Raw genomic sequence first — 23,642 nt, 5'->3', positions numbered from 1 at the left:
ATCAAGGGGGATCTACACGCAAAATTTGCCCGAAAAAGGCGCCCATTCATCGCGAAAGGGTTAAGATGCCACGGGCTCAATCAAACCTTCGAACGGTCCCCTTATTCCAACTTGGAGCTCCGGAATCCAGGACGAAGGAGCGAATGGAGGATTTAGTTAGGTCGTTCGAGCGCTGGACGGGAATATGTGTTTACAGATAGGCAAGATCGCATCACAGCACTAGCCGTGACCAGTGGAAATGGCGAATTTGATGCGAAGTCTCTCAAGAAAGATCAAAAGAGGCTGATGTTCGTCTGCGTGAACAATTTGTGCGCACACCAACGGCTTGCTTCTGTTTGCACTTTCAAGACGAAGTGGTTCCATCTCTAAAGCTCCCTTAAGTTCCGCTGATACGTAGGTCGCGTTCACAATTTGGCTACTGCAAGCTCGGGATAGATAGGCTATCTACATAAGTAGTTTCCTTAACATACAGTGCATTATCTCATTGATCAGTAGAAAGTATCCTTGTTACAGGTTAGTGACTTCTCGATAAGCAAAAACCGTTCTGACTACGGACGTAATGAATGGTGACGTCCAAGATTGAGATATCCGAAGCGCTGGGTGGTGCTTGAACAGCTCCCTCGGTGTTTGTTAAGAGAGCGCGCCTGCGTATAGCAAACACCCGAGGGTGGGCCGCGACAAAACGGTGCAGGCGTGATAAAGCGGGGAATTCGTGCAGACACTCTTGAAGACGCTGGCAGGTAGCATAACTTATTGCTGTTCAGAGCTACGTTGAACTCGATTGCTCTCGCACTCATCTTCCAGAAGCGTCATCATAGTTTCTAACTGTCTGCGGCATTTTAGTTTAATTTTTACCCGTGAATCAAAAACCTTAGGATACGAGCACATGTACTGCTTTGAGGTGGCTCGAGTAGCATTAAGGAAGGAGGAAGTTATGAATTGGGAGGACGTTATGAATTCTCGTTTGTTGGTAAGAAATTTGTTCGTAAATATTGTTTCATAGTACGTTCTGCTGTGTAGGGGTACGGAATTCAATGCTGAGTCACAAGAAGAGCTCGCATAATACTCACAATCAGTTAAGGCGTGTGCCAGTAGATATTTTGCCAGTGACGACGAAATGAACTGGCTAGTTTTTTTGTTGTTGGATGGCCCGCGTTGGTTTCATGAAAGCGGCATGGGGGCAACTGTCGTCCTTTTGCGTGGGCTGAGGATCAAAACTAGCAATAGCTGTTTATGATGCTGCCTCCCCTGGCGCTTGGCACGTGCAACAAGAATTTCCAGCTTCAATTTACACGAAAAATTTAGTTCACGGGAGTCACCAAGTTCTCTGCAATGCTGCTCGCGAGAAAAAAAAGAATGGTCAACATGATTTACTGTTAACCTGATGAGTCATCAAGTCATCAATGATGACCACAAGAAGTAAATGGATTTAATAATGAGATCCCTAAGTTAGGGATTAGGGACCCTAACAACAGTGCAGCTCCGCCAATTTTGAAATGTTCTGTAAATCTGAAAAAAAACTAGACGCGTTGTTTGCATACGCTTGGTCTGTTGAGTATCCAATTGTTGCTTAGCAGCGGTAATTCGCTACTTTAGAACAGTGTTAACAACGCTGAATGCCCGGAAAGTTGATCGTGTTTTAAAGATAATCTCTAGTCTCCCACGCCGTCTAATATTATGCGGGCTAGTCGTAGCTCACTTCGAGCAACTTCAAAATCTGTGCCAAACTCTTGTGCATCTTAAGGTGCTCATGTGGCTCGTACATCAATTCTTAACGACATACTTGGGTATTCTACAGCCCGAGAATTTATTTCAACAAATGCGGACCTTTACGAAAGTGTGCGATATCTTTGTATAGCCTTTTGTAGCCAATGAGCGCCACAGTAACTCCAAACCTGTTACGCTACATAACTCCGAACCCCCGCTCGTGGTTTGAAAGCTGGAAGGATCTGACCACAAACCAGCGAAAGCGGTAATTTTGGTTCGGAAATCTGCGTAGTTTACGAGCAAACCAATTTCTTGCACGTTTCATGGTTTGGTTTGTTCAAGGTGTGGGTTCTGTCGTAAATCGTTCCCAAGCAAAGTGGTTTCACAATCATCGAGGATTTAGAGTCATTTTGAAGAAGTCAAAACGTAGCTTAGAACAGCCTTGTGAATGTATTTGAGGGGTCTATCGTGATCTACGTGATGTGGGCATTCTAACTAAGCTTTTTTGCGCCGAAAAATAGCAACTTTTGATTCTTACAGACCAAGCCCAAGACGTGGACTGGTCCGTTTTAGCCCCATATGGTTGGGCAAACCATTTTGCTTGGGAAACAAACACTTTGCTTGAAAAATGCCCCTTTTCGTCGCAGTATTATGTTGCGCGAGACCTTCCCGCACCACTTTGCTTGAAAAAACGGTCAGTTTGCTTGGAAAAAGGTGTACTTCTGCTGGGTAGGTCTGGTGGAAGTAACTTTTTGCGCGGTTGGGTGAGGGCTCGGACTCGAGGCACAGCACACCATCGTCTCCGAGTTCACCGCTGAACACCAGGCATTAGTACGGTTGGACGGCAGAGCAAGAAGGTCAAGCCCCCGCTCACGCTGTTCATTCGGCCTTTTGCCTTCGACTCAACAAGTCTACAAGTTCCTACAGTTAGTTTAACCCTCATCGCCGCACCCGCGCAGGAGGCAGTGTCAATACATCAAGCTTTGTGCCCCACAAGTTGTGGTGGCACATACCGCCTTTTCAAAATTATCATCTTTCTTAATACGTCGAAATACAAGTTGAAACTTTGCCAAAACGCTGCGCTTTGCTCAAGGAATTCAAAACAGTCTTTTTCACTTGAAAAGACGTTCTAGAACCTGAGATATAGCCCAAAGTACACCCGCCTAAACCCCCATAAAGGCGCCTAAACTCCGTTTTTGCCCGGCACAGTGTGCCGGGCACAACTGAGTGAAAAGCAAATTGCCCTAAGATCCGTGCCTACAACGGCACAACCGTGCTAAAGACAGTGCGCAGCTCCACCGGCCATTGAGACTCGCAGCAAGCGCGTTAAAGCTCTTGGTTCGGCGCCAGCCATGGCGACGGCGAGTCCTAGCTGTATAGACACGCTCGTGGCGAGACTACAGCTGCAGCACGCCAGTGCGTTTTCAAGAAGCCGAACGTATTGTGCTTTGCAACCAGTTTGCCCTCCTAATTAGTGCACATGTAGTTAGTGATCGTACTTAGTGGTAAATCATAGTGGCTTTGAATGCGACTTGCTCAAGTCGTGTTTTGAAGCCAGTTTGGCTCGGAATGGCACTTTCGGAAAGTGCCAAAAGGATGCTAATCCATGCTGGATGTGCTAAATCATGCAGGAGATGACAATGCGCACTACTTAGTGCTGATTGACCATCCACGACTTACAGCAATTCGTACTCGAGTACGATTTATAGATAAGTCGTGCTCGATAAGTCGTACGAGTTACAGTCTGAAGTGCCAAAAAGTCTGAAAAGCACAATATGGGTTGATACAGTACAAAAGAATCATCTCGTCATCGTGTAGACTACAGCGAATCTGACGAAACATTTAATGTTTAGAAAAACAATATTTTTATTTATAGAATATAAATCTTATTTATCTGACGCTCTGCTTCATTTTGTTTATTATTATTGTTCTCGTGTTGATATCGAGGAACCAGTGCAGTTGTACGCATTGGTACAAGACGCAGTTTTCTTTAGTACGTTCAGTCCTCCTCTGCTCCTGCTGCAGTAGTGAGAATACATGTGGCGTAGGAGCTTCCATACAGCCGTCAAATACCATGTACAGTAACACTCATATGCCAATTTCACGCCATCAAACATATACATGAAACACATGGTTCTGTGCTGTTTGGCGGCAAGAGCGCCCCCTCCTCACCAGAGAGGTGAAACGCAGGCAAAGACATCGTCCCCGTCGTTCATTTTCCAATTTGCCTCGCGGGCCCTAGTACCATCCGCACAACGCCACCGCCAGAACCCATGCAGCTCACCAAAGTGCTCGCCATCGCCGCCGTCGCCGCCATGATGTGCTTCGCTCCTGCCACCGCCAGCGTGGACGTTAAGGAGAACTCGCCCGAGGAGCGTCAGCTCTACTACGTGCGCACGCCGATCACCAAGAGTCCGTACAACCGAGTGATCCCCCCCCCCGCCGCCCATCCAGCACAACTAAGGCGCAAGTTGTCTAGCACACCTATAAGCTGATCGACTGAGTGAGTTGCGAGGGGGTCGATCTCACAGCAGGGATCCTGAATACACTTGATGTTGAACGTGACTTTTTGAATCGCATCAGAAGTTATATTTTATACTACACCAACGTGCAATCAAATCCGAAAGTCGCAAAATTCATATTGCAAATTTCTAGTTAGCAACTTCAATTACGCATTCAAAGATGGAATTACGGCAATCAATTTCGTACAGTAGGCTATTACTACTGGTCCGACGAGCCCTGTTACATGCCGTACACCATGTCCTCGTTGTTCGCCGCCTTGATGACGAAGTCGCGACAGTGCAGCTCCATGCTGGCCACCAGCGCTGGGGTCATCACGTTCATGTTAGCGGTCGCGGCGCGCTCCAGGATGTGCATCTGGCGTTCCGAAATGGAGAGGATCTCACCGTTGCTGTCTGGCTCACGCGAGCGATCGTAGATTGCGCGGCGATCCAGAGCCAAGTCTCGCTTAATACGGGATTTTAGGACGCTGCTACTCGAGGAAGGTGTGGCGAGTAACGCGGCCTTGGAGGGACATCTGCGAAGAAGAAGGCGAATTGCGAAGTGAGCTCCCCTCGGTCGGCGTCGGCTATAGTGCGCGCCAAACCGCGCGCCCTTGCTTTTGGCGCGAGCACAGCACGCCAGCTTACGTAGCCATGGAGATATTGGACCTCTGGTCCAACTTTGATTGCCGTAATTCCATCTTTGAATGCGTAATTGAAGTTGCTAACTAGAAATTTGCAATATGAATTTTGCGACTTTCGGATTTGATTGCACGTCTATTCGCTGTATACTGTGTACATGTAGTAACTGCGAGAATCCCCCTTTGTATACTGTGTCTTCAAAGCATCTCCAGTTTTGTTTAACTACCAAACTCAACTGCTCCCCAGCGTATCGAGTACTTCGAAGTACTTCTTTTACTTAAGTATGTTAGTTTAACCTTCCATCGCAGCAGAAAAAACTCGTACATGCATCGAAAAGCATTAATTAAGCTGCTACATATTCATGTAACTAGTAGACGTTCCGAAGGCACAGTACCACAACTCTTCAACTGCCATGTTGTCGCAATGCCATTTGGGATACGTAGCACTGGGCAACCATATCATCACCGCCATTTTTCCAGTCGAGTAGACTCAGATAGAAGCGTGGATATTGTACCTATCTCAGTGAGCTTATCTGTCTAGACGTGCTCTCTTCTTCGAACCACTCTTGTGTCCATGCTGCTGATCAACTGCTGGTCCATACTCGCAGTGCAGCACTTTCTGGGCTCGAAGCCCGCTCTGGAGCGCGTTGTGGCAATATCAGCGGACGCAGCGATCTCCATCGCCATGTGCGTCATCGTGCCTTGTATGCTGGTGGCTCCGTACGCCAACGCCATGGACACCGTGTTTATCACGAGGTTGATGCTCGAGTTCCAGCTCACCTTCGCCTCCGGTCTGACGGACTTCGCGTCCGAAGTGTGAAGGCTAACAGAGTGGTGAAAGTGGTGATTGGTCTGTGGGGGACGGTCATTATGGTGTTCCACCTCCGCGCTGTCATTCAGTCGCACCTGACCTTCATCGAGGGCTGTCGCGCCTTCACCCGCCCGTGGTTCACTGGTCGTTCTTCCTGCGTGAGCCTCGTTATCAACTGCCACGCTCGAGACATCGAGTCACCGGACGACGGTCTCCTCGATGCCATTGATGAGACCGCGCTAGCCACGCTCACATTTACGCACTGTCCCGGTCTGAACATCCCCCCAGCGATCCAGAGGTTCAGCAACCTCATGGTCTTCCACATCTACAACTCGACCATCACCGAGTGGAGTGGAGACGCGAACTCCATCTCGGCCACCGCCCACCCTCGCCTATTCGTCACTGCAGTCGCCCGACCGCACTTCCCATTGGGGTTCCCAGCGGGACTGTTGCAGCCGCTTCCGGACTCGCTACTCAGCATCCAGTTCTGCGTCACGGACGTCACTTCACTGCCGGACGACCTCCCAGCTCGCTGGCATCCCATGGCTGTTGTAGCCTTCGAGTACGGAGAACTCACTGAGATCCCAGCGTCGCTACTGTCGCTGCAAGTGTTCACTCTGTCGCTGAAAGGCAACAGGATCGAGACCATCCCGCAACTTATGGAGATGGCTCCAGACTTGGAGGTCCCCGAGCTGTCGCTGACTGAAAACCCGCTGAAGGAGCTGCCCGATAAGTTGGGAGCCCCCACGACGTTCATCGACCGGTTGGACCTGCAGGGAACCAACTTGACCACGCTGCCGGCCTGGACGCAGACGCAGGTGCGCAAGACCAACTACATGCGCGGAACTCCGTACTGCGCCACGGTGGCGACGGAGCTCTTGCCTGCCAATGTGCAGTGCGGACCTCGCTCCGTATTGGACCTGAACTTGGACTTCCCTCTCGGGTTTATTGATGAAATCTACGCTAGTGAGTTAACTTACAGTTGGTACGGTACTTCAAAACGTAGTGTGCACAACTGCAGCTTGAAGTTACTGTATTACTTTTCAGGATCTGGGTCCGTAGTGTATATACAAATGCCAGTCCAAGGTGTCGGATCTTGCGCTGATGGCCGCGGGTGGCTTCATTCCGATGTAATCCGGTCGAGGTGACCAAATGCGCTCGCGACGGCACGAAAGAAAAAGACAGGAGCCTTTACGCTCGCTCGGCCGCAATGCTGGGGCTGGTACTCAAGTACGCTACTACATACAGTGCTGTCCGTGTCCTGCATAACGGGCCATGATTGCCGCCCAGCGAGCCAGTCTTGGTCACACGTGGCGGCAAAGCCCGATGTAGCCATCTGGCACGGGCGAAGATGGCTTCCTTCCGGCAAAGCCTGAGATCAGCATGTCTCTGCCCTGGCCAGCACTGATTGCCCGGGAACTGTACCATATAAAATGGTACATGGAGCCATACAAACTCCCTGTGAAATTCTTCTCCCCCACTCTCCAACTCAGTGCGCACTCGACACTTGACTCATCTCCTTCACCATGGGCGGCGAGGAGGGCGCGGCGTCTTCCGCGCAGTTCAGCAGCAACTCGGCGCGCTACGCGGAGCGCGCGGAGAGTACCGACATGGTGCGCGCGCTGCAGGAAGAGCTGGCCACCAAGATCAAGGAGCTGCAGATCTACGAGGGCAACTACGTGGCCCTCAAGAAGGACCTGGCGCGCTGGAAGAAGAAGTTCGAGTACGTCTTCCGCGAGAACGAGCTGCTGGCGCTCGAGACGGGCAAGCTGGACGCGTCGCACAAGCAGATCGCCTTCCTGCAGCAGGAGATCAAGTTCAAGGAGGAGGAGGGCGCGGCCCTGCGCGGGTTGGTGAGCGCGCTCGAGGCCGCCAACAAGAAGCAGCGCGCCAAGCAGCTGGAGGCCGCCAAGGCGCGCGACTCGGAGATCGAGGCCGCTGCGGCCCTTGCGGCCGAGCGCAAGAGCAACGAGGACGCGGACGTCGCGCTGCAGGCCGAGCGCCGCGGCCGCCAGGAGGACAAGGAGCGCTACTCGGCCGAGATCGCCGCGCTCAAGGCCGAGAACGCGCTGCTGCTCAAGGACGTGGACCGCAAGGACGAGGACCTGCAGCGCCAGGAGGAGCAGGTGAACGCGCACAAGGAGCGCATCACCGGGCTCGAGCAGGCGCTGAAGGACGAGCAGGAGGCCGGCATGGCCCGGCTCAAGGACAAGCAGGACCGCGTCGTGGAGCTCGAGACGCAGGTGCAGCAGATGGAGATGCGCCGCCGCTCCAGCGTGGCCGCGGCACTCGCGCAGGCCGAGCAGGAGGGACGCGACATGGTGGGCTTCGGCCCCACGAACAGACTCAAGGTCAGCCACATCAGCGAGGGCGACGAGAACTACGACAGCGAGGAGGAGCCCGACACGCCGCCTGGCACCCCGCCGCCCATCTCGTCCGGCGGACTGCTGCCGCCCGAGGACCCCACGGCGGACCAGACGATCCGCGACTGGACGGAGGACCGCAAGATCCGCGCGGCCAGGAGCTTCGAGGAGGCTCTGGACCTGGACCGGCTCGAGGAGCTCATCAGGAAGCTGCCGTACGAGCACCAGGAGGGCGCCAGCCGTGTGCTCATGGGCGCGCTGGACCCGGACACGCACGAGGAGCCCGTGAACGAGTCGCAGATCGTGCTGCGTCACCTGTCCAAGGAGCGACAGGAGGAGCTCAAGGACTTCCTGCTGCCGCTGCTCAAGGCGCACCCGGCGCTGAGGGTCTCGTACTCGACCATGGAGCGCCGCACGCTGGTGACGGACGTACGGATCCAGATCCAGCGCCGCCGCGACTCCGTGCTCGGTGGGTTTGTGCCTGGAGAGAAGCGCTTCGGCAAGGACCACATCTTCTTCGGCCCGTCGCCCGAAGACGTGGGCAAGCTGGTGCCCCACATGCCTCGTACCATCAGCACGGGCAGCAAGGCCATCTACGTGTCCAAGGCCAAGCACGCCGACCCGGCGGGTCCTGTGCCCGCGTCTTCCCCTCTAGAGAGAGCAAGCGAGCACACAGACGATATGGACACGGCGTCCGAGACGTCCGAAGTGCCCGACGTCACGACGTCGAAGCGCAAATGGGGCGGCTTGAATGCTGCCAAGTTCATTGGCACCATGGCGGCAGGTGCCAAGCAGCGCGTGGCTGCGACGTTCAAGAACGCCAAGTACACACACGAGGGCACGTCGTGCCAGTTCTGTAAGATGACGCCTATTGTGGGAGAGCGCTACTCGTGCTCCACGTGCGTGGGCTTCGACCTCTGCGAGAACTGTTACTCGCTTGGCGGTCACGGTCTGGAGAACTCGGACGAGCTCTTCTACCGCGTGCAGGAGCTCGTGCTGGCGCGGTGCTCGCGCTTGGCAGAGGAGGTGGATCTGCTGGAGCTCATGCGTTTCGAGATCTGTCGCTCGAACCTGCGCAAATTCAACTTCTGCCTCAACTGGCTGGCCGACATCGTCAACGGCAAATCATCAAAGGACCTGCAGGCGCGTGCACTGGAGATCCCGAGCATCAGGCGCGACGTCAGAAAGGTGTTCGTGCCTCTTCTTATGCGCGTGTGCAGCGACCGCGAGGATATCGAGGTCAAGACCGAGTGGGAGCTGGAGGATGACAACCAGGCGCCGGTGCGCAGCGTGGGCGGCGGGGTCAGTGAAGGAGACGGCCGTTTCCTCGAGACACTGCGCATCTGGGTGGCAGACCAGTACCGTACGACGTCCCCATTCGTGGAGCGCAGCCTGCTCAAGTACCGTGAAGGTGAAGATGGCGAAGAGGACGAAGACGGCAGCGACACCCTCAGCGACGACGGACACTCTCACGAGAATGGCAGCCAGGGTTATGACGAGCCAGGCGAGCCTAGTGACGACCCCCACCGCGGAATCGAAGGAGCAAGTAGTCAGCCGGGATTCGTCGAGCGCAACCGCGTTAACAGCGACGCGTTCTAGGAAAACTATCGGTGATACGCGTTGGGCACGAGATACTGTAGGGTGGCGAGCAGCAAGAATCAAAAGGAATCGTTCAATTACCTGTACTGTAGGCTACGAACCGCGCGGTAAGCGTACATTTGAGTGTTTTCTGCTGACAAAAGTGAACATACAAGTAGCTGGTGATCTGTTCCAAGAAAATTGCACGGCAAGCCTAGCAACACTCCTTTCAGACTACTCGAGTGACGGTGATGGAATGGCATCGTGGTGCGGTACTGTACCAGTATCCTGGTTGGGCGAAAAAAACAAAAGCTCGGCAAAGTACGGCAGACTCGGGGTTTCCTTCGCGGTAGAGCTCGCAGAGGACTTCTCGTTGTCAAGGGCTTCGGAATATTACATACACATATCCCGAATCGCGCTATAATACGAGACCATGATGGATATTCTAATACCATTGAAGTAGTGGAGTTGTGAAACTCTAAAAAAAATCATTCGTATCTTACTCCGATAAACCGGGTGGTGACAGGAGCAAAACATGAACATGGCGACGGCGAGAGCTTTGAAGAGCCTGGCGCAGCAAGCGGTGTTGGGGAGAACGAGGCAGGTTAGAGGATGAAGAGTGAGAACCAAGTCTTCGGCGTTATATCTTTTTAGGGAAGGAGAGGACATTCGTTGTAGGTGCTCATATCGCCCAGCAGTATACAACCGTGCTCCTTGGGTAGGAACGGATTTGTTTGATGGCGTGAACGTATATTTTACGCTTTGGGATAGCAATGTATTTGAAGGTTTGTATGCACGAATGTTTTCGCTAGCAGGAGCTCTAACTTACTGCAGAATCTTATCGTAGTTCGGCACAGAATATTTATCGCTCCTGGCCTTGCAATCGCCAAGAACCGAGTACATGGATACAGACCAACTGTAAGTTATTACTTCCGGTCGATGGCGTAGATTTCATCAATAAACCCGAGGGGAAAGTCCAAGTTCAGGTCTAATACAGATCGGGGTCCGCACTGCACATTGGCAGGCAGGAGCTCCGTCGCCACCGTGGCGCAGTACGGAGTTCCGCGCATGTAGTTGGTTTTGCGCACCTGCGTCTGCGTCCAGGCCGGCAGCGTGGTCAAGTTGGTTCCCTGCAGGTCCAACCGGTCGATGAACGTCGTGGGGGCTCCCAACTTATCGGGCAGCTCCTTCAGCGGGTTTTCAGTCAGCGACAGCTCGGGGACCTCCAAGTCTGGAGCCATCTCCATAAGTTGCGGGATGGTCTCGATCCTGTTGCCTTTCAGCGACAGAGTGAACACTTGCAGCGACAGTAGCGACGCTGGGATCTCAGTGAGTTCTCCGTACTCGAAGGCTACAACAGCCATGGGATGCCAGCGAGCTGGGAGGTCGTCCGGCAGTGAAGTGACGTCCGTGACGCAGAACTGGATGCTGAGTAGCGAGTCCGGAAGCGGCTGCAACAGTCCCGCTGGGAACCCCAATGGGAAGTGCGGTCGGGCGACTGCAGTGACGAATAGGCGAGGGTGGGCGGTGGCCGAGATGGAGTTCGCGTCTCCACTCCACTCGGTGATGGTCGAGTTGTAGATGTGGAAGACCATGAGGTTGCTGAACCTCTGGATCGCTGGGGGGATGTTCAGACCGGGACAGTGCGTAAATGTGAGCGTGGCTAGCGCGGTCTCATCAATGGCATGGAGGAATCCGTCGTCCGGTGACTCGATGCCTCGAGCGTGGCAGTTGATAACGAGGCTCACGCAGGAAGAACGACCAGTGAACCACGGGCGGGTGAAGGCGCGACAGCCCTCGATGAAGGTCAGGTGCGACTGAATGACAGCGCGGAGGTGGAACACCATAATGACCGTCCCCCACAGACCAATCACCACTTTCACCACTCTGTTAGCCTTCACACTTCGGACGCGAAGTCCGTCAGACCGGAGGCGAAGGTGAGCTGGAACTCGAGCACCAACCTCGTGATAAACATGGTGTCCATGGCGTTGGCGTACGGAGCCACCAGCATACAAGGCACGATGACGCACATGGCGATGGAGATCGCTGCGTCCGCTGATATTGCCACAACGCGCTCCAGAGCGGGCTTCGAGCCCAGAAAGTGCTGCACTGCGAGTGTGGACCAGCAGTTGATCAGCAGCATCGCCACCAAGAGAGTGTTGAGCCACACTCGCGGCAGGAAGCGACTGTACTGGTACGCTTGGTACGTCTGGCTTGACAGCTCGAGGAACTCGCGGAAGACGTAAACGGTGAGGAAATGCTGGTTCTCGACGCCAAAGAGTCCTTCTCGAGAGAATAGAGCTCTCCACGTCCGCTTGATAGGGCTAAATAGCCCAGTAGCACGCCTAGTGATCAATCGTTTCGACCCCGTAACTTTGACGTGGACCATCGTGAGCCTTTTCCTGCGCTTGAAGACGAGTTGGCACTCTCGGATGGAGCGGTAGACGAGCTTGGGCATCCGACTCAAGTGGAGCAAGTAAATGCAGGCGAACACCAAGGCGTACAATCCGTAGTTCTGGTTTCCGGTTGTGGGGGCCCATAGATGGACGTAGTAGCCCATGATCGGGTCCGTCAGGTAGTAGTAAGTGGCTGCAAAGATGAGGAGGTACATCCCACAGAGCATGTGCGCAGCTACGACGAGAACCCACGCGAGGCGAAACATGCCAGGGCGAAGCTCCAGCGTCACGGCATCTCTGCTTGGGGAAAGCGACTTTCTGGCGGGTTTTGCAGCGAACATATCCGTAGCGGTGGCACCTGAAGTTGGAGCTATAGCTGCCTGCTTAGACGAAGGGAGACGAAGCATTTGCTCTTGGGTCTGCAGTTGCCTGTAGGCGAATGAGAACCTCGCGTGGATAAAGCGCTGCTCGTCGGCTCAGATGCGTCTGATGAACTCCGTTTGTACTCGAAATAGGAAGCAAGACGGGCATCACATGACGTGAGTCCAACAGTAGGCAAAGGTAGCCGCATGCGTCCTCAAGACTTACCTGTTTGATTGAGTTCTACTTCCAACTACCGTTGCGAACTCAATCTCAGTCCAACAAGATTTTCGGTATTTCAGGGTGCAGCAACAACAAAAATGTAGTTTCTTGTTTAACCTATATTGATAGCGTACAGCTCGTCCATGAGAGAAATCGGGAACTCCACTCGGTAGTCAGTCGGAGATCGAGCGTCGCATTGGACGTTGGACTGTCGGATTGACGTCGAACAATATGGGTGCCATTCATGTAGATGACCTGAAGAACCTGCGTCTTCGTCCATTCGGGTAGTGATGAAGTGGCGGTTCCTTCCAAAGAAATTAGACGGAGACTTCAGCGAATTCGGGAGTTCCGTCAAGGAATTCCCGCCCAGTATCACTTGCGCTACTGTTAAATCTGGCGGTAGGTCTCCAAGTTGTGGCACATTCTGCAATCGATTATTCTGCAGCGACAGTGTCAATGCCGGGAGGGATAGCAGCGAGGCCGGAAACGTGGTCAGCTCGCCGTATTCAAAGCCAACGGAAGCCATGGGATGCCAAATTGACGATAGATTGGCAGGGATATCTTCCAGATCCGTAAGAGAGAACTGTATGCTCACTAGAGAGGTCGGTAGGGGTTGGAGTAAAGCTGTTGGAAACCCTGACGGAAAATTGGTACGAACGGCGGCGAGGACGAATATTCGCGTGTGAATTGTGGCTGAAAGTGAGTTTTGCTCTTCCCACTCCGGAACCGTCCAGTATCATGAGATTCTTGAATTGTTGGAGTGCTGGGGGCATGCGTAGTTCCGGGCAGTGAGCAAACGTAAGCGTAGCGAGTGCGGGAATGTTCAGACTCTCAAAAGTTTCATCGTTTGGTGAGGCAATATTGCGCGTGTAGCAATTTACAACAAAACTGAAGCATGACACTCAAGTTGAAAGCCACGGCCTAGTCGAAGTGAGACATCCAGCGACGACACTGGAACGGGCTTGGTGCGCAGCGTGTCCATGGCAACTAAGCACCAAAGATCCCCACAGGCTGAACGTGATCTTAATGACTGCGTGTATCCATCGCCAGTGGCTCGCCAGTACTGGTGTTAAGGATTCTTGGGACAGTGTAGGAGGTGTGGAAGCCACTGAATTGGAGGATTTCGACCGTCGGACGAGTAGCTTGCTGGTTGTTATGAGACCAAATAGAATGGACATGTGAGGAATAACTTTCGCAACGAAATCAATCAAGTCCGAGTTGGTTTTCAAGGATAAAGGTGGTGATGAAGACCGGATGGTACGATAATGCCGGGTCCTTGAACACGTGCCGCGAGCTATCGAACGCCGCGACGGAAGGCGCCAGGATCAGCACGGGGAATCCGATACTCATGGCTAGACAGATCAAGGTGTCGACGGTTAGCGCCACCACGCGCCCAAGTGCTGGATTCCGAGAGAAAAACCGATTCACAGCTAATGCCGACCAGCAGTTCGTAACGAGTAGCGCCACTAAAAGCGTGTTCAGGTCTATCCGCGGTAGGAAAAAGCTGGATCTATAGGCCTGATAAGTCTGCGACGACAGCTCAAGATACTCTCGTATAGCAAATAATGTCATAAAGTGCTCGCTTTCCACGCCAAAGACCCCGCGTTTTGCGAATAAATACCTCAGCGTTTGCGGGGCACATCGCCGTATCCGTCGCCTTTGTTCTTCCCCCAGTGTTCGAGTTAATCCCCCGCGACTTGCTACTGTAGAACGAATGTGGACTGTGGTTGGGGGGCCTACTGCTCGAGTCTTAGGGCGCTGGAAGATCAACCTCTTTGCTCGAATCGACCAGTACACTAGTTGAACCACTTGAAGAATGTGGAGAACCCCAACGAGACCAAATCCAACGCTGTATGAACGCGTACTCGTGTCGCTTCACTGCCGGCGCCCAGAATTTCACATACAAAAACATCATCGAGTTCGTGAGGTACCAATACACACCCGCGGTCCGACACTTGCTGGGCCTGGCCATGACCGATCAAGGTGAAGCGCCATGAGCGAACCTTGCGATCACTACCGCTGAGAGTGTCAAGCGAGACGCTATGAGGTCTACCAACGCTAATAACCGAACCATCCTGAAAATAGAGCTGCACTCTGGTTTTCTTTTCTAGACCGAGAATAGCTCGGTTCCAAGGGCTTTTTGCAAAAAGCGGAGTGATCCGGAAACTTTTTGCATTTGGAACCTTTTGTTACAAAAAGCGGAGTTCGCGGGAACTTTGTTACAAAGAGCGGAGTTGGGGCCTGGGGCCCAGCAGCACCATCAAGCTTACAAGAACTTTGAGCTCCAACCGTGGGTATCATAGCTTTCAACGCTTATCAGAAATCGGGCGCCCTTTTCTCAAGCGCCATCAAGCGCTAATACTGTAGAAGATCAGCTTTACTTTAATTAAAGTAAGGTTTGCACATTTTTTTCAACACGGAACACTTTTCCGTAATTGCCGGATTACTTCGATTCGACAACCATAGAAAGGAAAGAAAAGAAATGGGAGGAGGGTATTATAAGACGATACGCAAAGTGCTACCCACTGTATTGAACGAGCTGCCGGAGAAGAAAATTACTTTAAAATATCTCCAACTCGTGTGTTTTTTTTTTAATAAATTAAAGATGTTAAAACATCTTTAATTTGTTTTTGCAAAACAAACAGTAGTCGTTTCGTTTTTGGGGTGAGGTATTATACATTACAGTCATTTGGGAAACCTAACGACAAGGCCAATGTCCGTCTGTCAGAAGCCTCCAGATTTTCCGTCAGCTTGCTAACTACCGCTGAAGGTGCTAGCACATGCATCCTCCTCAGAGTTGCCTAGTGAGTTCGACCGTCTACCGTCTTCATCCGGGTCTAGATGGGTTCAATCCATTGTGATACATAGCTCGTGAGTAGTGCTATCTCGGACGACCAGGTCGGGGTAAGGTGCTAAGGTGCTCGATGTCTGTGTTAAGTACCTGGATGCTGCAAAACAAACAGTAGTCGTGAGAAAGTCAAACAAAAAGGTGCTAGGGTAGGATGGCGTTCCTGCAACGTTATCAGTCATCATTGGCCTTATTGCGACGTTTTTAGCAACATGGGTACATGGTAGGACAAGGTCGGACTTGTAATTTATCGGATAAATTCCTCGTGTGTTGCACATAGGTAATTTATTTCTGAGGTATTATCTGTGCTGAATGAGTACATAGTAGGCTCACGAGGTGCGCAAATCTATTGAGCCGCTCACTGAGGACTTCAGATGTGAGGGTGGGAGAGTTCTGAAGTGGCACACACCACGAGTACACTTTTGTGAGCGCAAATTATGCTAACAGAGGCTCAAATGTGAATACTCTGGTGTTCGGATTCATTTTTATCTCTGCATGGGTACGTTTTATCGCGGATGCCAATGGTTTTCTGGGCTGTACTTCTTCGACAACGAGACATAGTTCTTCTTGTAAGAGTATATAACTAATCAAGCGCTCGTAAAAGCGTTTCAAAAGTGACCATTAATTTTTTTCGTAACCATTAACGTTGCTCTTTTGATAACGTTGCTCTCGCAGTAACGTTGCCCGCTAACGTTGCCCTTCGATCACATCGCCCATTAACTTTCTTCGAGGTAAGTTGTTGGTGACAGTATTGCACGGCAGCAAACCCTACTGATAAATCAAGTAACATACCAGGTCCACGTCGCTGGTTAGAGCATTATGATATTGTGAGTGTACGGATACTTTCATTATGCATTCAATGCTGTACCAACGTGCATTGAAATTTTTTTTTATTCTCTTACAAACTAGTTGACCTCTTCTCAGAAAATCTGGAATAATAGTAGACGCTGAAGTTCCGCGTCTACTACGGAAGTTCCGCGTCTACTGTATAAAGTCGTGTCAGAATCTATAAAATAAAACTATTAGGTGCACGTCTATTACCTTCGGTTACTATTCAGTTATACTCTCATTGCCCCCGACTTACTGCATCCGCCAGATTATCAATGACTACATTGCCAGGTTGCGTGTACTTCACCTACAATAAATAGGCTTCAATATATTAACAGTATGAAGTGTAAAAGGCTTTGTACGATTGGTGCTACCGTCAATCGTGCATCATAATTGTTAGGTAAAACATTTAACGTTGCGCAAGAACCATTAAAGCTCGTAGCTAAAGGGTTAACGTCGCTGTAAAATTTGGAACTTAAGCAGCGTAAGACTTGAATTGTTGCCTGTTGCTTAGCCGATAAACCATAGCTGTTCATGCTTATATTTTACGAATTACTGTGTACAATAACGACCACACATCGACACATGCAACAAATGGACGTAGAATCTATTATCAAACTCATCTAGGGTAACATTATCGAGGTGATGCATAAATGTATCGTCACAGTTAATCTACCAGAAGGGTCGCAGGTTCTAGCCGACATGTCCATGCTAAGCGTTAAACAGATTCCTCATCAGTTGTGTGCTGTAATTTAACTGGGCGTCCCTTCATGAATGCGCATGACAGGTCGGAAACCTGTGATTTCGGCGAATTTAACTCTTCAATAAGAGGAACATCGCCGTTGAGACCGACATGGATAGAAAGCCCTGCATCTAGTTTGGGTAATGCCGCTGTATGAAGCGCTAAATGTATGTAGATCTCGAGCGATTTATCCTCAAAGTTGGCGTTGCCTGGCGCCTCTGCGATGTTTCTTACCGTTATTTATGCAGCATATAAAAAGTTATATGTATTTGTGTGACCTTTCAGGTAGGGGTGAAAGATCGCGCATTACTAGCGACAAGATGACTGACAAATAGTAAGGGGGAATGTACACCATGTCCTCGTTGCCGAACGGGACAAGAAAAGGAGAAGCCACTTTGGCATTACTCCTATGATGGACATATTAGTAGATATGCAAAGTTTCAGCATCCCTAGACTCGCCAGGAAAAACCGGATTTATTATTTTCCCGAGATTCCCGTACATTGTTGAAGGGACGTCCAGTTAATAGCAGTGATATCAAAGTAGATTGCGATCTTGTTCTAAATCATACGGTATACATCGCTGTTTTCTTAAAAATGGACTCAATATATTTATAGGCATAGTATGCAGATGCGTGATCCTGCCTCCATATAATATGCTTCCTATACTACGCGCTGGCTAAGTCACCGTAGTGCTATCCTCTCTCATTATTGTAAAGTACTTTGCTAAGTTTTATAGCGATCATGTAATGGCGGATGCGTCTGACCCAGGTAATACAATTGAATAGTTTGGCGGTTGATAACTATAAAGTAGGACAAATCACATTAACGGGCAATGTTAACGTGCAACGCTAAAAATAAAGCAACGGTATCTTGGATTAACGTTAATGCGCAACGCTAAACATAACGCAACGTTATCTTGGAGCAACGTTAATGCGCAACGCTAATCATAATGCAACGTTATTGAGAAGCAACGTTAGTACTCGGCGATATTTCGTATAGTGTCGACCTCATTCGATTAAACCTAAGCGCTTGGGTGCAAATGCATCGCGAACGTTTAGGACGACAATCGTATAGGTGTACGGAAATTACAGAACATAATTACAAGCAACACGAAGCAGCAGCCATTATGTTGGGGACCTGGACAATGATAGTGGTTTGGTAACATCGGTACTCTGCTAGATGTGGACTTCCCTCTCGGCCCGCACGTCCTTGTCGTCCCGCGGCGCGCAGCTTGAAGCTGAATACCAACGTCAAAACAACATAGAGACATAAATATTAATGAAGCAGAGTTATCAATCATAGAGCAACATTAGCAGACAATAGAGCGCAGAGCAACGTTACATTTAGTATTCGCGGGAGGGGGGGGGGGCAGACTCTCGCAGCTTGACCATCTCCGATGCCAATGCGTTCAGCTTGCCCGTACGAGGCATCCTGCCGCTTTTACCGCCTCCTTAACAGCCTTAATACATTACCAAATAAACAATAACAAATTACCAAAGTTAATACACATATAACAAGCAACATTAATGCACACCTGTAAGAAGCAAGGTCAAACTTACGTAATTCGTGAAGTCGCTTGGCTTGCCCCACCCTTTAACAGCGGGTGCGTAGGGCTATCGTAATGTTTCCAGGAGGTGGCTGCGCGGTCCGAGCTGGTTTTCTGAAATGGAGGGCTGAGATTCTCCCTCTTTTCCTTGGCCTTGCTTCGGATTACGAAAGTCCTACGTAGGAGCTCCGTCTTCACCTAAAGGGTACCTTTTTGGAAACAAGGCCCGAATGGCCTAGTTAAGCTGGCCATTTGGACCTTCGTAGGACTAACGGGTCCTTCGTAGGACTGGATCAGGCCAGTGCGCATGAAAGCATCTGTGGCAAATGCATAGTTTGGACACACTCGTACAGGCGGAGACTCAGGCAGCACCGCACCCAGGTCACCGTGCTCAGCGTGGAGCTACGTACATGTGCTACAGGTATAACGGTACTGAACGCGCTGACTTGTCGGCCTACCTGTGCAAGTCATTCGCTCAGTTTACATTCAGTTTTTGTTTATAGCAGGTTTTATTGTCCTCGGTACTAACTTTTATGAGACCTTACGTAGGAGCAAAAGTCCTACGTAGGACCTCAAATCGGAGGGCGTTTTGGCAGAAAGGCACAATACAGTGTACAGTACTTACTGTAAACGAATGTTAACCACTTCGGATTGTCTTTTTTTTCCAGTCGCTTTCACGACACATCTACACCTCGCACGACCACCCGAGTGCATGGGCACGTGCTGTACATCGTTTAATCACAGGCTGTAACTGCCGAAACACAAACCCGGCAGGCTCTCGGCCATTCCGGAACTTACCTTCGCCTGAGCCAATCTTGAGTCTGCAATGGCACCGAGCGCCGTGGAACCGCCCACCACGCCTCGTTTTGAGGCCGCTTTTTCATCGCTCAAGACGCCCGATAACAAGCGCGGTATTAACCTCGTGGGCGAGCCTCCTCAGCTTGCAACCTCGCGGGCCAGTCGTGTTCCAATTGTCGGGAACCTGCTGCAAGTATTCATCGTGGCTGCCATAGTCGTGTACGCGTACGGCCAACTCTTCTACTTCTCCAAGAATTACAGCGAGTTGAGGGCGACAATCGGCAAGTGGTTCGGTGTTCCTGTCGATGGGAACGAGAGCGCGGGCAGTCACCCGGAAATGGTGCAGCCCACGTACTTCTTCATCGTCGGCTTCCTTCCGATAGCGGCTTCGCTGGTGTTTCTCGAGCTGCTGAGGCACTTCAGAGTTTGTCGAATCACCTCGCGCTACGTCCTCAGCCTCACGCGGGTGCTTCGTTGCAAGCCTCGGATATTCGGATGGGTGGCGCGCGTCAGTCTCGGTGAGCTTCTGTTCCTGATCTTCCTCGTTGGTGGCAATATCTACGTGTTCGAGTACTACTGCGGCCGCCAAGTGGAGAAGATGGGCGTTGTGTGTATCTACAACATGGCCTTCCTCTTCCTGCCAGCCACGCGCAACTGCGTGTGGATGGAGTTCCTTAACATCTCGTACGCCAATGGGATCAAGTATCACCGCTGGGTGGGCGTTATCACCGTCTTGACGGCGCTGTTCCACTGTATCGGGTACTACTGGTCGTGGATCCGACAGGGGGAGTGGAGGGAGAACGCCCTACCCTGCTTCGACTGCGAAGTCGGCAGCAAGGAGGGCCACGACCCGTGGATGAACTTCTTCGGAGAGATCGCGCTGCTGGCCTTCCTGGCCATTGGCCTGACGTCCATCCCGTGGGTGCGCCGCAAAATGTACAACACGTTCTACTCCGTACACCACCTCTTCCTGGTCGGCACCATCTTCGCCGTGCTGCACTATAACGCCATCCTCGCGTGGATCTTCCCGTCCGTCATGCTTTACGTCATCTGCCGTGCGCTCTCCAGCTCCAACGGGTTCTCCCCGGTCTCTGTCCGCGAGTTCACGACGTTGTCGCACGACGTGGTCAAGGTGGTGGTGGCGCGTTCTACCGCCCCCGCGGGCGACTTCAAGGTCGGCCAGTTCGTCTACATCAACGTGCCGGCCATCTCCAAGCTGCAGTGGCACGCCTTCACCATCGCGTCGTCGCCGCGCTCCAGCCCCGACTCGCTGACGATCCTGCTCAAGTCACTCGGTGACTGGACCCAGGAGCTCGTCCAGTACTCGGAGGACTGCAAGAAGGACAACGTGCTGCCGACCATCTACGTGGACGGCTACTACGGCGGCTCGCTCGAGATGTACGACGAGTACTCGACCGTGTGTCTCGTGGGCGGCGGCATCGGCGTGACGCCCTTGTTCGCCATCCTTGAGGACATCGTGACCAAGCTGCACCACGGCGAGAGCATCCGCCAGAAGGTCTTCTTCATCTTCTCGTTCCGTGAGCTGTCGCTGCTGGAGGAGATCCACCCGCTGCTGGTCAAGATCAAGGAGCTGGACCCGCAGGAGCAGTACTTCAGCCTGCACTTCAGCCTCACGCGCGCGCCGACGACCGAGCAGCTGGAGAAGACGATCGACCACGGCCGTCTCGCGGGCAAGCCGCACGCGTCTGCGGTTCGCTATGACTCGGCCAAGGTCCCGACCCCTTTCGCTATGTCCGTCCGCTCCGGAACCAGTCGAGTGGCCATGCACACGGCCTCGTTCCTGGTGACGCTCATCGTCGTGGTGCTCGTCAAGTACGGCAACAAGGTGCAGGCCGAGGACGAGAATCTGTGGCCCCTGCAGAACCTCGTGGAGATCTCGCTGCTCATGGTCGTGGCCTTTGTGGCCGTGTTCGTGAGTATCGCGCTGGAGAGCAAGACCCGCGTGCAGAAGAGCGATTCGAGGCGCGCGTACGACGTGGCGGAGACGCCCCAGACGACGGTATCTCTCGCTCTCAATACGGACGTGCAGACGTTCCAGGACCTCATCTCCGAGTACAACGTCCAGGTGGGCCAGCGCCCTAACATCCCCGAGCTCATGCAGAAGGCGCTCGAGGGCCACAAGGAGCTCACGTCGAGTGACCCGTCGGCTGTTGTTCCGGGCAACTCAACGATCGGGGTCTTCGTGTCTGGCCCGGAGGAGATGAAGCTGGCGGTCGAGTACGCAATCGCTGACATTGGTGCCAGCCACTTTGACGTCTTTGAGGAGGAGTTCGAGCTGTAAGGTGACGTAGAACTTGACGTAGCTGTGCCTTTATTTTGAATTTACCCAGCATTCCCTACCCAACCTGCATGTTAACTTCACATTCTTCACATTGGGAAGCATCGAGACCCTAGATATTCGGAGTGCTCTTCAAATGACCAAGAATGCATTGTCGTGATCGGGGTAACCCGATAGGTTCTACGCGCGGCAGGACATTGCACAAACTGTAGGGCTCTAAGTGAGCCGATACAGCTTGTCAATCAGTTGAAACGGAAGCTCAACGAAAAGGTTCCTTTCAGGGTGAAAGGAGCACTGAACGTTGTGCTTACGGTGTTCGGCAGCGATCTCCCTGCAATACGGTGTGTTGTACATATACATGGTGTCCAATACCTGCGTGTCTGTCCACGCGGGTAATGCGATCAAGTTGCTATTCTCGAGGTTCAGACGACCGAAGAAGATGCTCGTTGACCATAACGAGGCCGGCAGCTCTTTCAGCGGGTTTCCTTCCAGCGAAAACACGGGTAAAACGGTACCAGGTGCGACCCCCGCTAACTCTGGCATCGTTTCCAGTTTGTTTCCTCTTAGGGAGATCGCAAAGGCCTTTACTGACAAAAGCGATGGTGGGTATGTCGTCAGCTCCGCGAATTCAAACACCACGGTCGCCATCGGAGGCCAATACAGATGCAAATTATCCGGTAGTTCAGCCAGATCGGTGATTGAAAAGCAAATACTGACCATGGAGGTAGGAAGGGGCTGTAAAAGGCCTTGCGGGAAGCCGAACGGAAACCAAGAACGGGTGACCACAATCTCTGACATTCGAGGGTGTGCTAGCGGGGAAATGCCGCCAGCCTCCCTAGACCACTCCATCACAGTCGAGTTGTAAACATGCAACACTCGTAAATTGCTGAACTGTTGAATAGCCGAAGGAATTCGAAGCTCGGGACAGTGCGTAAACGAAATAGCAGCCAGTGCAGCCGACTCCAGGGCGTCAAACGCGTAAAGTTCAGGTGAAGCCACGCCGCGAGCGTGGCAGTCAATAACTAGCGTTGAGCACGAGATCTGACGCGAAAACCATGGTCGAGTAGATGCGAGACAGCCAACTAAAGTAGACGAATGTGTGTGAAAAATACTGTGCAGATACAACACGAGAACTGCAGCCCCCCACGCCAAGAAAATTAGCTTTACGACAATTTGAATCCAAGGAATAGGGTCGCGCACAATTATATCTTGCTCAGACCGATACGTAAAGGAGCTTGGGGCTGGAGACGGGTAAATACCCACTGCAGTCGAATCGGGCTGTCTAGTGAGCAACTCCGCTATGGAAATGAGCGTCAGGAACGTAGCGAGGTGCGGGTCAAGCTTCGCTCCAAAGTCCATCAAGCCTGTCGCGAACACGAGCTGGTTCTCCAGTGAGAACGCCGTGATGAAGTGCGGGTCGTACACCAGCTCCGGCGTATCGAACATGAAGTAGGAGGTGTTAAAGCCCGCGATGTACGGCGCCATGATGACAGAGGGGATCACCGCGCTCATAACGATGCAAATCACGCCGTCCACGCACAAAACGACGACGCGCTCGTGTGCAGGCGTGGCAGCGAGAAATTGGTGCACGGCAGGCGTCGACCAGCAATTCGTCACCAGAAGAAGAACCAATACTGTGTTAAACCACAGTCCGTGGAGTAAATAGCTGGACCAGTACGCCTGGTAAGTTTGAGAAGCCACTTCCACCATCTCTCGAACAACGAACATTTGGAGAAAATAGTCACTTTCGACACCGAAGAAGCCTCGCTTTGAGAATAGTGCACTCCAACTCTTGTGTACCAACCAACTGCATAATGCTCGATGATTTTGATCCCGTGGTCTCCTTAAACTCGACTGCTGGGTTCGCTTAGCCATCTGAAGTTTAGTTGGGAATATTGTACTTCGAGATTCTGATCGGAACACGAGTCGCTTGGCCTGAATTGAGCGACAGCTGATCTGTAGAATTCAGGGGCGGAGCCAGGGCCAAAATGGGGGGGGGGGG

The 23,642-nt window shown here is 52.0% G+C and overlaps 8 protein-coding genes across 8 annotated transcripts; 4 read left to right on the top strand and 4 right to left on the bottom strand.

Moving 5' to 3' along the window:
• Positions 1-3,980: 3,980 nt before the first annotated feature.
• Positions 3,981-4,210, top strand: PHYSODRAFT_333579 (hypothetical protein; the record flags this gene model as incomplete). Its single annotated transcript, XM_009530764.1, has 2 exons — positions 3,981-4,133; positions 4,199-4,210. 2 exons carry the CDS (start codon positions 3,981-3,983, stop codon positions 4,208-4,210), a joined length of 165 nt encoding a protein of 54 aa, XP_009529059.1.
• Positions 4,211-4,449: 239 nt separating this feature from the next.
• PHYSODRAFT_333578 (hypothetical protein) lies at positions 4,450-4,744 on the bottom strand (the record flags this gene model as incomplete). Its single annotated transcript, XM_009530763.1, has 2 exons — positions 4,450-4,618; positions 4,704-4,744. The coding sequence occupies 2 exons, from the start codon at positions 4,742-4,744 to the stop codon at positions 4,450-4,452; spliced, it is 210 nt and encodes a 69-aa protein (XP_009529058.1).
• Positions 4,745-5,423: 679 nt separating this feature from the next.
• PHYSODRAFT_333577 (hypothetical protein) lies at positions 5,424-6,794 on the top strand (the record flags this gene model as incomplete). The annotated part of the gene is made up of 3 exons (XM_009530762.1): positions 5,424-5,663; positions 5,750-6,550; positions 6,741-6,794. 3 exons carry the CDS (start codon positions 5,424-5,426, stop codon positions 6,792-6,794), a joined length of 1,095 nt encoding a protein of 364 aa, XP_009529057.1.
• A 392-nt stretch (positions 6,795-7,186) lies between these two features.
• Positions 7,187-9,622, top strand: PHYSODRAFT_561155 (hypothetical protein; the record flags this gene model as incomplete). The annotated part of the gene is made up of 1 exon (XM_009530761.1): positions 7,187-9,622. One exon carries the CDS (start codon positions 7,187-7,189, stop codon positions 9,620-9,622), a length of 2,436 nt encoding a protein of 811 aa, XP_009529056.1.
• Positions 9,623-10,527: 905 nt separating this feature from the next.
• PHYSODRAFT_301873 (hypothetical protein) lies at positions 10,528-12,404 on the bottom strand (the record flags this gene model as incomplete). The annotated part of the gene is made up of 2 exons (XM_009530760.1): positions 10,528-11,503; positions 11,563-12,404. 2 exons carry the CDS (start codon positions 12,402-12,404, stop codon positions 10,528-10,530), a joined length of 1,818 nt encoding a protein of 605 aa, XP_009529055.1.
• A 6,965-nt stretch (positions 12,405-19,369) lies between these two features.
• Positions 19,370-21,643, top strand: PHYSODRAFT_506860 (hypothetical protein; the record flags this gene model as incomplete). Its single annotated transcript, XM_009530759.1, has 2 exons — positions 19,370-20,434; positions 20,474-21,643. The coding sequence occupies 2 exons, from the start codon at positions 19,370-19,372 to the stop codon at positions 21,641-21,643; spliced, it is 2,235 nt and encodes a 744-aa protein (XP_009529054.1).
• A 213-nt stretch (positions 21,644-21,856) lies between these two features.
• Positions 21,857-23,152, bottom strand: PHYSODRAFT_509201 (hypothetical protein; the record flags this gene model as incomplete). The annotated part of the gene is made up of 1 exon (XM_009530758.1): positions 21,857-23,152. One exon carries the CDS (start codon positions 23,150-23,152, stop codon positions 21,857-21,859), a length of 1,296 nt encoding a protein of 431 aa, XP_009529053.1.
• Positions 23,153-23,215: 63 nt separating this feature from the next.
• Positions 23,216-23,434, bottom strand: PHYSODRAFT_420586 (hypothetical protein; the record flags this gene model as incomplete). Its single annotated transcript, XM_009530757.1, has 1 exon — positions 23,216-23,434. A coding segment is annotated over one exon (219 nt), but the record flags the coding sequence as incomplete, so codon positions are not given.
• Between the last annotated feature and the right edge of the window lie 208 nt (positions 23,435-23,642).

The sequence above is a fragment of the Phytophthora sojae genome, assembly GCF_000149755.1.
Source record: "Phytophthora sojae unplaced genomic scaffold PHYSOscaffold_5, whole genome shotgun sequence".
Classification (NCBI taxonomy): domain Eukaryota; phylum Oomycota; class Peronosporomycetes; order Peronosporales; family Peronosporaceae; genus Phytophthora; species Phytophthora sojae.
Note: the sequence above shows the minus strand (reverse complement) of the source record. Positions and strands in the feature narration are given on the sequence as shown.